General features: G+C 44.3%; 1 protein-coding gene across 2 annotated transcripts in view; it reads right to left on the bottom strand.

Annotated features, from left to right (window-relative positions):
- Nucleotides 1-8397: 8397 nt before the first annotated feature.
- The window catches only part of Tekt3 (tektin 3), a 45663-nt gene continuing 38545 nt past the window's right edge, over nt 8398-15515 (bottom strand). The window contains exon 8 of one of the 2 annotated variants that reach the window (XM_021213788.1): nt 8398-8733. In XM_021213788.1, coding sequence (XP_021069447.1) covers nt 8517-8733 — 217 coding nt within the window. In that variant the 3' untranslated portion in view covers nt 8398-8516. The remainder of the gene's footprint in view (nt 8734-15515) is intronic. The other variant, XM_029546538.1, reaches the window with a different exon arrangement.

The following is a 15515-nucleotide window of genomic DNA, read 5'->3' as shown; positions in this document are numbered from 1 at the left end:
AGAGAGAGAGAGAGAGAGAGAGAGAGAGAGAGAGAGAGAGAGAGAGAGAGGGATTTAGTGGAGGTTGGATGTGTAGTTACAGGTATATATGTGCTGCAAGTGCTTGTGGAGGTCAAAGGACAGCTCTAGGAGTTGGCTTCTCTCTCTTCTCCAGTACAGGCCTTGGGATTGAACTCAGGTCATCAGGCTTGGCAGCAAGCACCTTTACTCTCAGAGACATCTCACTGATGCTAAAATAGTTTTCACAGTAAGAATGTCTTGCCATTAGTGATAGTAATTAACTCTGAGGAAAGACATCCTGGGACGGGGTGAGAGTGGAGAGAGAACTGAGCCTCTGCTGCAACGTCGCTTGCTTGTTTGTATTTTGGCTTTATCTTTAATCAGCCTAATGTTCTGTCAATTTAAATTTCATCATTATTATCAAGATATTCTAGAAAGTTAAAAGCATACAAGACTAAAGTAAAAATCCCGGCACACCGTCTCCTAAACTTTGAAGCCTTTGAACTTCTTGTGACGTTGTCTTCCAGCCTATTTTCCTTAACTTTGTAGTCCAGTATCCACTAAATATAAATTTCATCTAAAACCATTGCAGAAGTCATTTATTTTATTAAAAATTGTTCTTCAAGGTAGATAATTTTAACACTTACATTTATTCTGTTGTAAAATTTGATTAGTTTATTTTTAAAGGAAAGCATCTATGCTATCTTGTATCTTTGAATAACACTAAAATACAGAATGTAAGTTCCCTAAGTCACTAGCTTGACCATAATATTTAAAACTCAATTAACAGCTGGGGTTTATAAAAGCAAATGTACTTATATTATATATTTAACATTGAAGATGTACCAAAATGTATACTTGTATTTTAACACTATGGTGGTTTGAATAGGTTTGGCCTCCATGTATTCATGTTTGAATGCTTGGACATAGGAAGTGGCACGATTAGGAGGCATGGCCTTGTTGGAGGAAGTATATCACTGTGTAGGCGAGCTTTGAGGCCTCCTGTGCTCAGGTTCAGCTCAGGGTAGAATCAGGGTCTTCTCCAGGCTGCCTGTGGAAGACAATCCCCTTCTGCTGCTCGTGGAACAAGGTGTAGACCTCTTGGCTCCTCCAGCACCATGTCTGCCTGCATGCTGCCATGCTTTCTGCCATGATGATAATGGACTGAACCTCTGAAACTGTAAGCCAGCCCCCAATGAAATGTTTTCCTTTATCTGAGTTGACTTGGTCATGGTATCCTCTCACAGCAATGAAACTCTAAGGCAAGCATATTTAAAAGTTAAAGCTGAGCAGCTGGCTGATACACACCCATCATGAACTGGCTGTCCTGAGCTTGTTGCTACTGGCCTTTAAGGACTGGTGTAGTTAACAACCAGCAGGCTGCTATGATGACTCGGAGGCATATTTTCCCTTTTCACTGTCAGTGTGTCAGGAGCATCAGTCTACCGTTCAAATCTTTGTCGGGTAGTTATTTATCCCCAACTATCCTCTCACCATGGATATGTCTGAACAACCATAGAAAGATCCTTTTGCCCACCACCCACCCCACCCCCAGCATCACTGTGTGATGGTTTGTATGTGCTTAGCCCAGGGCGTGGCACTATTAGGAGGTGTGGCCTTGTTGGAGTAGGTGTGTCACTGTGGGTGTGGGCTATAAAGCCCTCAATATAGCTGCCTGGAAGTCAGTATTCTGCTAGCTGCCTTCAGATGAAGATGTAGAACTCTCAGCTCCTCCTGCGCCATGCTTGCCTGAATGCTGCCATGTTCCTGCCTTGATGATAATGGACTGAACCTCTGAACCTCAGTTAAATGCTGTCCTTTATATGACTTGCCTTGGTCATGGTGTCTCTTCACAGTAGTAAAACTCTAAGACAATCACTTCAGTATCCTTCAGCATCATTGCCTTGTGATAGACCCAGAGCCCTTCAAGCACCATTGGTCCCTGCATTCTATTGCCACCTCAAAATTTGTATTATAGGGTGTCAAACTTCTTTTGTCTTTATAAGTAGAATAAATGACACTATAAAGCTGACCTGATGATGTGATGGATATGCATGGTGCTAAAGGTTAGGTCATATTTCTTGACTTCCAAAAATCAAATACTTTAAAGGTTATTTTTATAAGTTTAGTTCACCTACTGTTAACGACTGCACCATTTCACTAGTTTCACGAATTAAGACTACACCCTATTACCTTCGTCACTGGGTACATTACACTTCAGGCCCACTTTGGCCATAAGTGGTACAATTTGAAGTATGGATGTAAGAAACCGAAGCAGCAAGTCTAAAGTGGATCCTTCCACCCCACTGTTACACTCTCATTGCTTTGTACAAATAAGCACTTGAAATGATCACAGCAGCAGTCCAGTCTTGCCCTCCCATCTCCTCTAAAGCCTCCCGACTCTCTCTAGAGCTTAAATAACCTCGAAAGCCGGGTACAGCTATCCCAGCTGCACAGTGACACATCCCCACCCAGCAGTAACTGTGACCTCTCTCAGTATGAGCAAACACTTCCATTATTCCTAGCCTGCTCACTGCTCCCCAGTACTCTCCATTTCCTCAGCTCAGCTGGTCTTCATCTACTGCTATTTCTTCCTGACTGCTTTCAGTACAGTAGGGAAGTTAAATAGTTCTACTTATGTCTCTTGGCTCGGCTGGTAGGCGTTCTAAGTTTGGATTCCCAGCTCTCTAGTGGGCACAGGCTCAATCATTTAGTCACCACTACAGACTAAATCCGGGGAAGCAGTTTCCAAAAGTCACAGTGGAAAAATAGAATTCACCATTCAGTACCTACACTCAGCTCTTGTGTGTGTGTGTGTGTGTGTGTGTGTGTGTGTGTGGTGGACGTTGTACATCGTGGTGCGCACTAGGCTCCGCACCACGATGTACAACGTCCACAAGCAGTGTGTGTGTGTGTGTGTGTGAGAGAGAGAGAGAGAGAGAGAGAGAGAGAGAGAGAGAGACTGCTGTATTAGTCAGAATAGGTTAGGTTCAGATGCAGTAACAAACAGCCCAAAAGAATCAGGTGCTTAAAAATGCACAAATTTATTTCCTACTTGTGTTACACAGACACAGTTCTGGTAAAGTCAGCTTTCTGTTGTCACCTCTTTTCTGCACTGTAAAAAAGTAGGTCTTATCTAAAAATTCTTTTATATTTTACAGATACTGCCTGCATCCTGTGTTTGTGATTCCTTCATCTGTGAAATCAACCAACCATGGACTGAAAAATATTTAAAAATTGCATGTTCACTAAACATGCAGACTTTCTTGTCTTCAGTCCCTAAACAAAACAGTATAGCAGCTGATTACATAGTCTTTCCATTGTGCTAGGCATTGTATCCATATAGACATGATAGTGTATGGAAGGAGGCACAGGGGTTATGTGCAAATGTGATGTCATTTCAGAAAATGGACTTGAGCTTCCATGAAATGGTATCTGCAGAAAGCCCTGGGACCAATCTCTATAAATACTGGGATCTCTGCCTAGTCTGACTCATGCTCCAGTTCTTTCCTATGAACAAAACCAGTCATTTGTCTTTGGTTAAAACACCTCACTTAAGTAGACCAGAAATCTACCAAACCACCATCTTCAGTGTAGCTCCACGGCACATGCCCAGTGGGTGACTCTGTCTGTTCCGTCTTCCGAGGACCAGGGACAGCATCGCTTCTACCAGACGTTCCTTTATAGAGCGGCAACACCCGTGGGTGGGGCGTGTGAGTCATAGCGAGACAGAAAGCAGCGTGCTGTCTCCCACTTTACTAGCCTGTCTCCATCCACAGCTCCCTTTCTGAACAATTAGGCCAATGACATCCTATGTAACCACTGCTTTCCCTCATCAGAAGTTTCTGGGTTCTCTTTCCTAAAAGCAAGTCCGAAACCCTTGGTCAGTCAGATAAATCCAGACTCCTGGTAGGTGTGACCTTTCATGATTCCAGGAACATGATGTAGTTTGATCACCTTTAGTTGCTTCTTCAACTCCATGAAAAGTTGCTGCATTGTATTATAAAGTCTCAGAGGCTTGAAGCATTTCCTACGATGTGTCAGGTTTCCTTCATCAGGATGCCCTTGGGAGAGGCTTGAGTGTGGGGCTGAGTTAATTAGAAACAGAAACAGGGTAATGGTGGGAGATCCAGCACTGCTTCTGGGTGTGACAAAGTCACCGCTGAGTCCTTAGCATTACATGGCCTCAGGTGTGGTACTGAAAGACAACAAAGATCTCAAATGATTTTTTTTTTATTGAGCCGAGAACTCACCTAGGGGGTGCTGGCCACGGATGGGAGTGTCCTTCACATGAGCTTTTCTATGTGACTGCTTGGGTTTCTGCACATCACAGTGGCCCCAGAGCTCTCAAGTGTTACTAAGTTACCAAAGGCACAAAACCAGAAGTTTCCAGGCTTTCTCAAGGGTCAGGCCCAGACCCACAACTTTCTTTCTTCTGTTGCATGGTGTGTGTGGGGGGGTGTCAAGTGACCAAAGTCACTTTGCAAGGACAACTGTTTTCCCTTAAGAGCTTGACTAACATCTCCAACCTTCACCTTAGGGAACAAGGAAGCTTTCCTGCCCCACCCAGGACATACATAACATCATCGATGCTCTTGGGTCTTGAAAGCAAAACCTTACCCCTCTTCTTTAAGTTTTGAGGCTCTGTCTTTGCATCACCCATGGAATGTGTTGGGGTCAGGAAATGAGGACATCTGGATGGTAATGAGTAAATAGATATTTCTCAGAAACAGATTTTTCATATTAAAAGGTACTTAGGTTTCTCAACTCACAGCAGGACTAAGAGCATCCTCTCCTGCTGAGGCCAGACAAGGCAAGCCAGCTATGGGAAAGGGATACAAACGTTCACAACCCAGTCAGAGGCAGCACCAGCCCCACACTGGGTGGCAAATGCTGATGTTATTTTATGGGGAGGGAGTCCCCGCCCTATTCTTGGGCCCTTGGCTCCCGAATAAAAGACACAGACACCTGGTATTTTATTTACAAGCGGCTGACACTGTGCTGAGCAGGTTCTGAGCTATTCTAACCCAGCTGGGAAATTAATAACCAGATAACTGCCCTAGGACGTGCCAACCGAGCCTTTCACGGTTCTGTTTGCACCCTCAGGAAGAGCTTCTCTTGGCCATGTGTTCATGGTCCATCCTGCCTCATGGTGAGCTTCCTCTTCCGGCTCCTCTGTCCTTCTCCTTATCTAAGTCCGTTTTGTTTGTACTGTGTCTCTCTTTAATAGGATATATACAATTGGAATTGTTATTGCTAACTAGTTGGGATTCTGATGCGTTGTGTTGTTGCTTCCCTCCCCTTTTTTAATATAGAAAATATGTCCCTTTTAAACTGTATTTCCTTACTCCCTTCTTTCTTCAGAGACTTTACCATTTTGTTTTTAAAGTAAATATTTCTTCCTGCGCTTTTTTTTTTAAATAATCAGTTTTATTTTCCCTCTTTTATTGTTTTCAAACTTAATACCTTACCAGTTCAGAAGTTGGGGGCTTTTCGGTCTTAGCAGAGCTCCAGGGAAATGTTCCTTTTGAACTTCTGTTTGTCTGCAGGCTCCTGAAGTCAGCATGTGTCTATGGCAACTAACTCTGCCCCTCAGCTCTGTTGGGAGGGCCAGCAAGGGTGGGACTGGGAGGAGAGGAAGGAGGCTGTGATCAGGCTGTGAGGTAAGTAAATTAATTAATTGATGGGTGTTTTTAAAAAAGAAAGTATTAGGTTTCTTCAGAGAGCAGGTTCTCTGACGAGAAGGGCCTCATTTTGTAGGCGGCAAAAAGATATCCTATGTCTGAGTGACCAGAAGTAACCAGAACCTTTACAGAGATATATCACTGCAAAATTGACCTTCACGTTACAGAAAAGGGAAATGTTTGAAAAAAAGGTTTTCTTACAGATCTGCGTCTATTCACACACGGCAGGGATGTCTTGGGATGAGTGAAGAGTTGTTGGTCCTCACTAGGTTCCTCCCGGCTAAACCATGATGCCATCTGAATTGATTTTTTTTTGGATTATGATGATGATGATGTACTTAAAGGACTTTTTTTCCCTTTATAAAAAAAAAAAAAAAATCGGGCAGGGGCTGGAGAGATGGCTCAGCAGTGAAGAGAACTGACTGCTCTTCCAGAGGTACTTGAGTTCAATTCCCAGCAATCACATGGTGGCTCACAACCATCTATAATGGGATCCTTTGCCACCTTCTGATGTGTCTGAAAAACAGCTACAGTGTACTCATATAGTATAATGAATACATCTTTTTTTAAAAAAAAATGGGCAGAAGGCAGCGTCTCCTAGAAAAATTATCAAATGGCAAGGTCCCAGGGAGATGAGCCACCCATCCATCACACAGAAGAATCCTCTATTGCTGATAATGTAAGAACCTGAACTGAGGAAGAATTCTAAGCCATTTGGAGAAGCAGGGTGACTGTGGACATTCCACCGTCTGGGACCCCATGCAGTTGGCACTCTCATCTGGACCTCTAGATTCGTATGGTCTGAGTTCTTACATGACCTCAAGAGCTTTCTCAGTTCAACACCATGCATAATTATTGCCAGTGGGCCAGGGCTGAGTGCCAAAGTGAAGTCAATTTGTAGTCTCTGGTGACAAGCTTAAGCGTCCTCTCTCTTCCCTGTGAGTGAATGAATAATTGACAGGCTAGGTTTCTGAATCCATCATCAGTACTAGGCAAGAGTGGCTAGCCTTCACAGTCGGAGGCAGTGGTACGTACGGCCCTGCTCGGAACCATTAAGGGCTAAGGCTAGGGGAAGGGAGGCTGAAAGACTTGGGCCACAGGATAACAGCAGAGTCCCACTGCTCCAGGTTAGCCTGGACACGCGGGTAAGGAGTCCATCCCTGTTCTCAATGCCAACAAGCAAGTAAGCAAACAATCCAACTTAAACTCAGTCCCCACTGTTCACCTATTTAAAGCATGAACTTAGGAAGCAGAAGTACCAGGTTGAGTGGTGTTTACAACATTCTCCAGAGACATAAGTAGAAATTACTAAAATTATAGGCAGCTTGGCTATTTACAGGCAATCACACACATTTCTAAAATTGAATGCTGCCTGGATAAATGGATGCCTTTGGCAGCCCAGTGAACCTTCCAGACTCACATCATATTAAAGACAGTTTAAACAGAGAGAGCCAGATCGGGTGCTGTGTCTACTCCCGCCCTGAGATTCTCAGACATGAGAACAGAGCGTGAGTCTGGGCTGCCTGTAGAATTCAGCACTGCCGCAGTTACCCATCATGAAGCAGCGGTCATGCTTCAGACTAAACCCCAAATGTTTATTTACAGAGTCTTGCCTTGCCCACAGTTTACCAAAATAAGAAAACTGGGCCTTTTCTGTCTGAACTACATTTTTTTTCTTCCCGTCACATTCTTGTAATGCCAGGAATATACACCGAAGTGAAAAGGACTTCTCTCTTCCCTGTGTGTAAGTGTATCTGTATTCTTAAAATATATATATATATATATATATATATATATATATATATATATATATATATTTACATTTTTTTCACTGAAAAAGAAAGATTCCCCCAAAACACATAACGAATAAGAGATGTGTAAGTTTAGGGTTTGTAAAACTCCTAAGATTATGACATTCTGTTGAGCTCTTATGACTTAGCAGTACTGAGGTATCAGTTCCATCAGAAGTACAGGGAACAAGACAAAAACCTATAATTTGATTCTAAAATGATATCTTGGGGCCCACAAAAATAGCCAATGTACAAGCTTATCATCTGTACATCTACGCTTCTGGCATCTGACAATGTTTTGTGACATTGACTAACCAATATTCTAAGGAGAAAGGGCACGGACTAAGACAGGAAGACCAGGAGGAGGGAGAGACGTGAATTCTGGAGTTAGTGGGCAATGGTAAAACAAGGTAAGCATATTGAGATTCAGAGAGAGACACCAAGAGAAAGAGGAGAAGGTGAGAAACGAGAAGCCCCTCTCTGCCGTTGCTTCCCATCTCAGAGTGAGTGGCAATGTTGAGGAATGCCCGAGGACACATGGGCAAGGAGGAAAAGATTTGGGAGGAGGTTAGCATCCCGCCATCAGTTTCAAAGGCTAAGGTTCTCCCCTGTGCCTCCCGTGCTCCAAGGTGCTCTACCTCGCTCCACATACCAGATGTCCCACCGTGTCCCGATGGGTAATGATGACTTTCACACACAGGTCTTTAGGGGACGTTCAGGGTTGGTTACAACACTATGACTCAGGATAAAATGGTCTTCATTGTCAGCTCTTCCATATTACTTACGGAGTGGTGAGAAACCTTCGACTTCCATGATTACTTTCTTGGGTAGATCAACTACATCTCCTTATTTCTATTCCATAACCCAGAAAACAGAGAGTTAAGGTTTAGGCACAAATGAAAGGCCATCCAAGACAAGGTCATGGTGTTCCTGTCAACACAACTCTTTAATAGTGACTATATTAACACTCATTCAGATGCTGAGATACTGTTTCCCTTCTACCATTTTTTTAGGAGTTTGAAAACTACTCTTCCCGGGGTCCCTAACAGTAGCCCACCAGCCGGAGGGTGCTGGGGTAGCTATTGCGCATGCTCATGCATTTTTCCTGGTCGATGTACAGAGTGTTGGCCTTCACAGCCAAGTCATACTCCAGGGTGGCTTTGGTGTGGGCCAAGGACTGCAAGGTGTCCTCCGAATCCCTCAGGCGCTGCTGCAGAGTCTGGATGGTTTCGTCCACCTCATAGACCTCATTAACAAGGCTGCAGGAGGGAGCGAATGGTTAGGTGGGTGGGACATACGTGGGCAGTCTGTCCCCAGCTGATTTAAGGGACAGGTCAGAAGTACTTTTTATATCAAGGGATGCATATATCTATGCATGCTTCCAGAATTACCAGAATCATCCCCTATTGTCTGTACCCCATTAGAGTCTATAACCCAAAAGATAATCTAAACCTATTCCTGAGATACCAGTAAAATTTCACTCACTTATACACCATTCTCTCTCTCTCTCTCTCTCTCTCTCTCTCTCTCTCTCTCTCTCTCTCTCACACACACACACACACACACACACACACACACACACACACATCCATATACTGACATACATATTTATATGGACACACATGAATGTATGATGCTACTCACAATATTTTAAAAGAAGAAAAATTATAAACACTGATATTTCATAAAAAAGCAAATGTGAGGTGAATGCCTCTTGACTTAGGTAGGTCTTTATACCTGTTACTTTAGTCTTGAAAATGACGTTTTTAGATTTGAGGAAAGAGCCTTTAATATATAGAATTCTACCCAACCTCCTACCATATCTCAGTTAGGGGCATTCCTCAAGTTATAATGTCCCACCGAGACCCTATGTAAAAAACCTCCCAGATCTAAAGTCAGAACATTGTAATTTACCAAACCTTGACACGACATAAAGATGACGGTCCATGACACTCGCTGTGTGAGCTGTGACTCTGAAACTGTCACAGACGCTCTTTCTGTGTCCTGATGAAAATTAGTCCCGAGGACAGAAAGTAAATGACAGTGGTGGCGCATGCCTTTAATCCCAGCACTCGGGAGGCAGAAGCAGGTGGATTTCTGAGTTCGAGGCCAGCCTGGTCTACAAAGTGAGTTCCAGGACAGCCAGGGCTATACAGAGAAACCCTGTCCCGGGAAAAAAAAAAAAAAAAGACAGTATCTTCACAAACTGGAGCAGCTGCGCCTTGCTGACAAAATTCAGGTCGGGCTCCAGCTTCCGGGTTTTGTACCGTTTATAGACCTCCCCTAAAGGTCTGTGTGTCTTTTGCATTTGGTCTCTAAGCTGCCTCTGTCTTTATCTCCCTGCCAGAGCACTGCTACTTATCAACATTTGCATAAATAAACATAACTATTAGGCAAGCTTCTGGAAATAGTGGCCATGCCTTTTCTTTTTTTTTTTTTTTCTGTCTGCTTGGAGAAACCATTGTCCCTAAGTAACAACTGTTTGCCTTCTCATTTTGTTTGTGTTTTGCTGCACATAAGATTTCAGTGTTTACTGAGCCAGCTTCTTTCTTCCCCTTTGGGATTTCTTCTACCATGTTTATATTTAGACCATTGCTCTTCCCAAGAGCGATTACCCACGGATTTGACCAACAGTATCCCCCAGGATATGTCTCTGTGGCACTCAAGGGGAAAACCGGGCATAGGTTATAAAAAGGCAGTAGAGGGTTTTTATAAATCGTTAGGGACTGCTCTCCATGTGAGTCCCACTCTGAGTGTCACGCCAGGTCAAACAGCTTACTCTGACATCACTATACAGACCCCAGACAGATGCCCATTCTCCTATGAGCAAATGGAGACATCAGACGATACCCAGCAGCCACTTCTAAACACTCTGCTCGGATCCCACCCAGTCGAAAACGTAACTTTGAGTACAGTCAGCCCTCTGAATCTGGGGGTCTGCATGTACGCGCAGTAAGTCAAGGATGTAAACTATTTGTCAAAAAATGTAGCCATGCTAAACACATATGTTATCTTCTTGCTCCCTAAATGATACAATATAACAACCATTTACGTTACCTAGGCATTACAAATAATCTCTCCACGAATGAAAAGTACACAGAAGGATATCAATGGGTTATATGCAAATTCTGAATCACTTTATATAAGGGATTTCATGTTTGTGGATGTGGATATCCAAGGGAAATCTTGAAACCACCCCTCAGGGATCCTGATGGATGTGCATCACAGGTGGTACAAAGATGGGACTGTATTTTCTTCAAACTTTCATTTACTGGAAGGTTGAAAGGGCATGGAATATATATATATATATATATATATATATATATATATATATATATATCAGAAACGGTTTTGAATGGAACAGTGCCTATGACCAAGTAAGGTTTGAGGCATCCCTAGAGGGAAAAAGGTTTCACCATGACAGACATGTATCCAAACCACATTAACACCAGAACACAGTGTGACAGTGTAGCTTCACAGGACTTGGCAGCTGGAGAAGGACCATCAGGAGTCATCAAGCCCAGTGTCCTTGTTCCACAGATGAGGAACCTGGGCCCAGAGGATTGATGAGATGTCCTGTTCATGGGCACACAGCCCATATGTGTTTATAAGCAATGTAAGGCCATCCTGGAAGCTGGGAAGGAAATACAGAGTCTGGGTGGTGTACTAAGAAACAGGGTCCCATTTCCTGTCCCCACCCTCTCTATTCCTTGCAATGGAAGGACAGAAGCAGACACCCAGGAGGGTGGCCTCAGGACACAGGGCTCCTTTGAGATGACCCATCTCACTGTCTTTCTTACTTGTAATCCCCACAGACAATACACAGGATGTTGGCCCAGCTGAATGTCAATAGCAAATAAACATGTAATTTTTCATGCCAAGTATTTTTTTTTAGTCCTAGTACAATACACATACTGTGAAGCTTACCACCCTAGAGCATATTCGTGTATAGCTCAGGGACATTAAGTATGTTTACATTACATAGCTGGCTCCACTAACCATCCGGATGGGGAGCACCACAGATGGGGAGCATCACAGAGACCCACATGTATCTAAATGTGCACCTGTAATGTAGCCTCCACATCTATGGCTCAGATAAATCACAGGAGGAGGAGAAAGGTCATAGGAGCCAGAGGCCCAGGATTCTTTGCTTCTTACTCAACATACGCACCTACTTTCTCGCCCCGAGTCCCTAAACAGCACAGTACAGCAGCTGCTTTAGTACTAATTACACTGGGTTACGCTAATGTACAGATGATTTCATGCATATAGAAGGAAGTGCTCACAGCAAATACTATACCATTGAATATACGGGACCTGAGTGCCTGTGAATTTTGACATCTCTGAGGGTGTCCTAGAACTAATATCCCCTCAAATCAGGGGGTCGCAATTAGATTTTTTTTTTGTTCCTAACTCTCTTAGACTTTTTAAAAGAGGAGTTACCGGAAGGCGTCTGGATAAGATTCCACACTGACACACATATCTCTGTGACAAATGAAGATCTCACAGATCCCTAAGGGAAATCCCACCCCGGCCGGCTTCTGAGTTTCCCCTCTGAGATGCATCCACTGGGCTGGCCACAGGCTCTGAGGCTGGCAGAGGAGGGGTGTGAGACAGATAACCTCAGCACCCTGTGTCACCTGTGTGCCCCATCTCAGGTAACGCTAACCTCATGCTTTTGGGTGCTAGACTATCTTCTGACTGACTTTACCCCTCCCCCAAGACCTCACAGCCTCTGGTCATAAAAACTAGCCATCTTGTCTGGCAAACACCCCCTCCTCTCCTACTCCCCCCACCCTTCTCACCCCTACCCCATCCGTTCCTCACTCCTCTGCAGACCAGCCCTCCAGTGACCTCCCACAGTCTCTGACCTCAGGGGATTCCTTGGCTATCTTTTCAGCCAGGATAACTTATCTGTCTCTTGAGCTCTTTAATGAACGCCAACCTCCAACACTAGAGGAAGAGATAGATGCTTCTAGTCCCTGAGACTAGTTTGTTGCCCAGTTCTACCGTTATGCACGCCAACAAGCCAAGGGCATTTAGGAGAATCTTCCCTATAGACGACAGGAAGCAACATCATTCAGCAGGAACAGCAGTTACATCAGTTAATTTGCCCCGAAGCTTATAGACCAGACAAAGGTATGCGTGGGATGAGGATCAACATTCTGCATTCTAGGTGCAGGCTGCAGCTTTAGGGGTCAGGGAGCTGTAAGAAGTTCTAAATCTACAGGATGCACCAAGAATAAGATTCAGGCCCAAGACAATCAACAGGAAATGGAGGAGCCCACTTAAACACTAAACTGCATCCAGTCTTAGACAAGGAAGACCCCAATAAAGGGTGCCCACCCGCCGGCATGCTGTCCAGCCCCATGGAGGCAGAGGCAGAGGGATCCTGAATTCAAGGCCGGCCTTAGATACACAGTAAACCTAGCTCAGAAAAACTAATCACTAAGAGTGGAACTCACATAGAGCGCTTGCTTGCCTAGCCTGCGTAACAATCTGGGCTCCATCTCTCCCACCCTCCCGCAGCAGAAAAAAAGGGCCACAGCCGCTCAGGCCAAGGAAACATGGTAACATCTCATACCTGCTTCACCTAAAGACCTTGCATTCTCCCTTCCAGTGGCACAAAGTCTGAGAAATCACCTGAAATGATACATTTTGCTCTTTATAGCAAATCGGGTTAAAAAGAAAGCTTCTGTTCTGTTTGTGTTTAAGATCCTAGCATAGAAAACCCCACCAGCTCTTCAGAGCTGCTGGGGAGGGCCTGGGACGGGGCTTCCACTGGATGCTGTTTATCACCCCCAGGACCTGCCTCTCCTCTCCCAGTCTTGCCTGGCTTCAGAAGGAATCCTGAACCCTACTGTGTCCTTCCTCCCTGTAGGCAAATGCTAGTCTCCTGGAAACTCACCCAAGAGAAACTGATAATACCAAAGAATCAATGTCAAAACAAGACAGGGAAGATCTGGAGAAAGCAACCTCAGAGAATTCATTTACTTGAAGCTCTGTGTACACAGCAGAGGAGCATCCCTCCCCCGCAATGGTAGCCATCAGAAACCAACATCACTATCAAGGACACACGTCACTTCCACTTTCCGTGGTCTTGGCTGATTGTGGAAAACTATTTTACTGAAGGCATTCCAGGTTGGTTTTTTTTGTTTTGTTTTGTTTTTTGTTTTGTTTTGTGTTTGTTTGTTTGTTTTCCTTTTCTTAATTATAGACTTGAAAACCACTTTACATTCAAATACAAATATGTCTGCTATAGTTTATTTGTTTTGTCTTAGAATCAAGATTTAAGTCAAGCAGAACTTTCTCTGGATTTCTACCAACGATGCCAAAAAGGCTTTGAACTCCTTTTGAAGGAGCCGGCTTAGAATATTTTAAATGAAATTAAGTCTTGAAATGAAACTGCAATTTTTCTCCATCCCCTAAACTCCCAGACTGAGTTTATGATCTTTCTCAATCTAGACAGACTAAAGGTTGCTTTCATAGTGATAAATTTTTAAAAAAGGAAAACATGTTTTTCTCCAAATAATACCATCGGCAGGGATATCTATCCTAACAAGGAACAAAAGCAGGCTCTGTCCTAGAGTCAATGTGGAAGCAGAGGAAGCAGGCACATTAGAGGGCAGACAGGGAAGCAAGAGAAAATGCCAGTGGTCTTTAGCTGGGAAAAAAAGCATTCTAAAGAGTTGGGTAGGGGGGGTCACTCAGCCTCTCGAGGTGTGGGGGAGGGTTCTGTGCTTGGTGACTCCAGATTCACATTAAGTCATCACTCAAAACCACATTATGGTGGTTGAAATGTTTGCCCTAAAAGTGGGATGAGCAAATTGTAGATAGCCAGGAGTCATGTAAAAGCCGGGTAGAAGGCATAGAAGGTAGCCTGTAATTCCAGTCTGGGAAGGCAGAAGGCCGGGGTGGGGGGTGGGGTGGGGATAGGTTGGGGTGGGTTCCTCAGAGCAACTTGCTCAGCGTATCAGCAAGCTCTGGGTTTGATTGAGAGACCTGGCCTCATTGAATAAGGTAGAATGATTGAGGATGATTGCAGACATCAAAGCCACATGCATACACAACCACAACAGGCAAAACATACACAGGTCTCACACACACATGCACACACACACACACACACACACATGTACATGAACATGGGAGCATGCATGCACACATGCACACAGGCATGCACACTTGGAAGAAGAAGTGTTTGTTGGCTAGGGTGTGCCTCCATGATAGAACATAGAGCATTCCCAAGGCCCCAGGTTCCAATCCTAGCACTAAAACCAAACCCAACACCCTGTGTTTATTTAATTGCAACCTAAAGAATTTTCTCCACCTCCTTTTTGATGACTCTGCAGAAATTGTTTTGAACCCTGAAACTTCAGCTCAGCTTCCTCTAATAATATTTGCCTAAAGAGGGCTGGGGAGAAGATCGGGCTCAGCGGGTGAAGGGCTTGGTGCACAAACATGGAGACTTGATTTCTGATCCCTGGATCCATGTAAAGAGCTGAGTGTGGCTGTGCACTCCTATAACCCTGGTGCTGGGAGGTAGAGACACGGGCATCTCTACGACTCCCTGTCTAGCAGCTCGCCTGAAATGGCCAGCTCAAGCTTCAGTGAGAGACCTCATCTCAAAAAGCGAAAAAGAAAGGAAGAGAGACTCGGAGACATACTAGCAGCCTCTGGCCTCCACAAATGCACACATGGGCAAATCCCCGGCTCCCACGTGTGAGTAGACATGCTCACCCTCAGCATATAACAGATTTACAAAAAAGCCACAACTCACCATCTAATCCTAACAACTGCTTTCCTGCAGCAAGAGACACACACTTCAGCTGGCTACCCATGGGCCTGTATTGTCTCTGGAGCAGAGGGCAACTTATTCCAAATATCCAAGGGTGTGGAAAGCACCCATTCTGAAGAGGAGACATCCTGGGTGAACAATCTGTGTATCAGGAAGGTGCTACACTAGTTGGTGCACAGCTAATCTGGGAAGGTCCTTTGTGTATAGATGCCATCTGCTCTCAGGATGGGTCATGTACTAAGG

This window comes from Mus pahari, chromosome 14, assembly GCF_900095145.1.
Source record: "Mus pahari chromosome 14, PAHARI_EIJ_v1.1, whole genome shotgun sequence".
NCBI classification, from domain to species: domain Eukaryota; kingdom Metazoa; phylum Chordata; class Mammalia; order Rodentia; family Muridae; genus Mus; species Mus pahari.
This window is presented reverse-complemented; position numbering and strand designations above follow the sequence as displayed.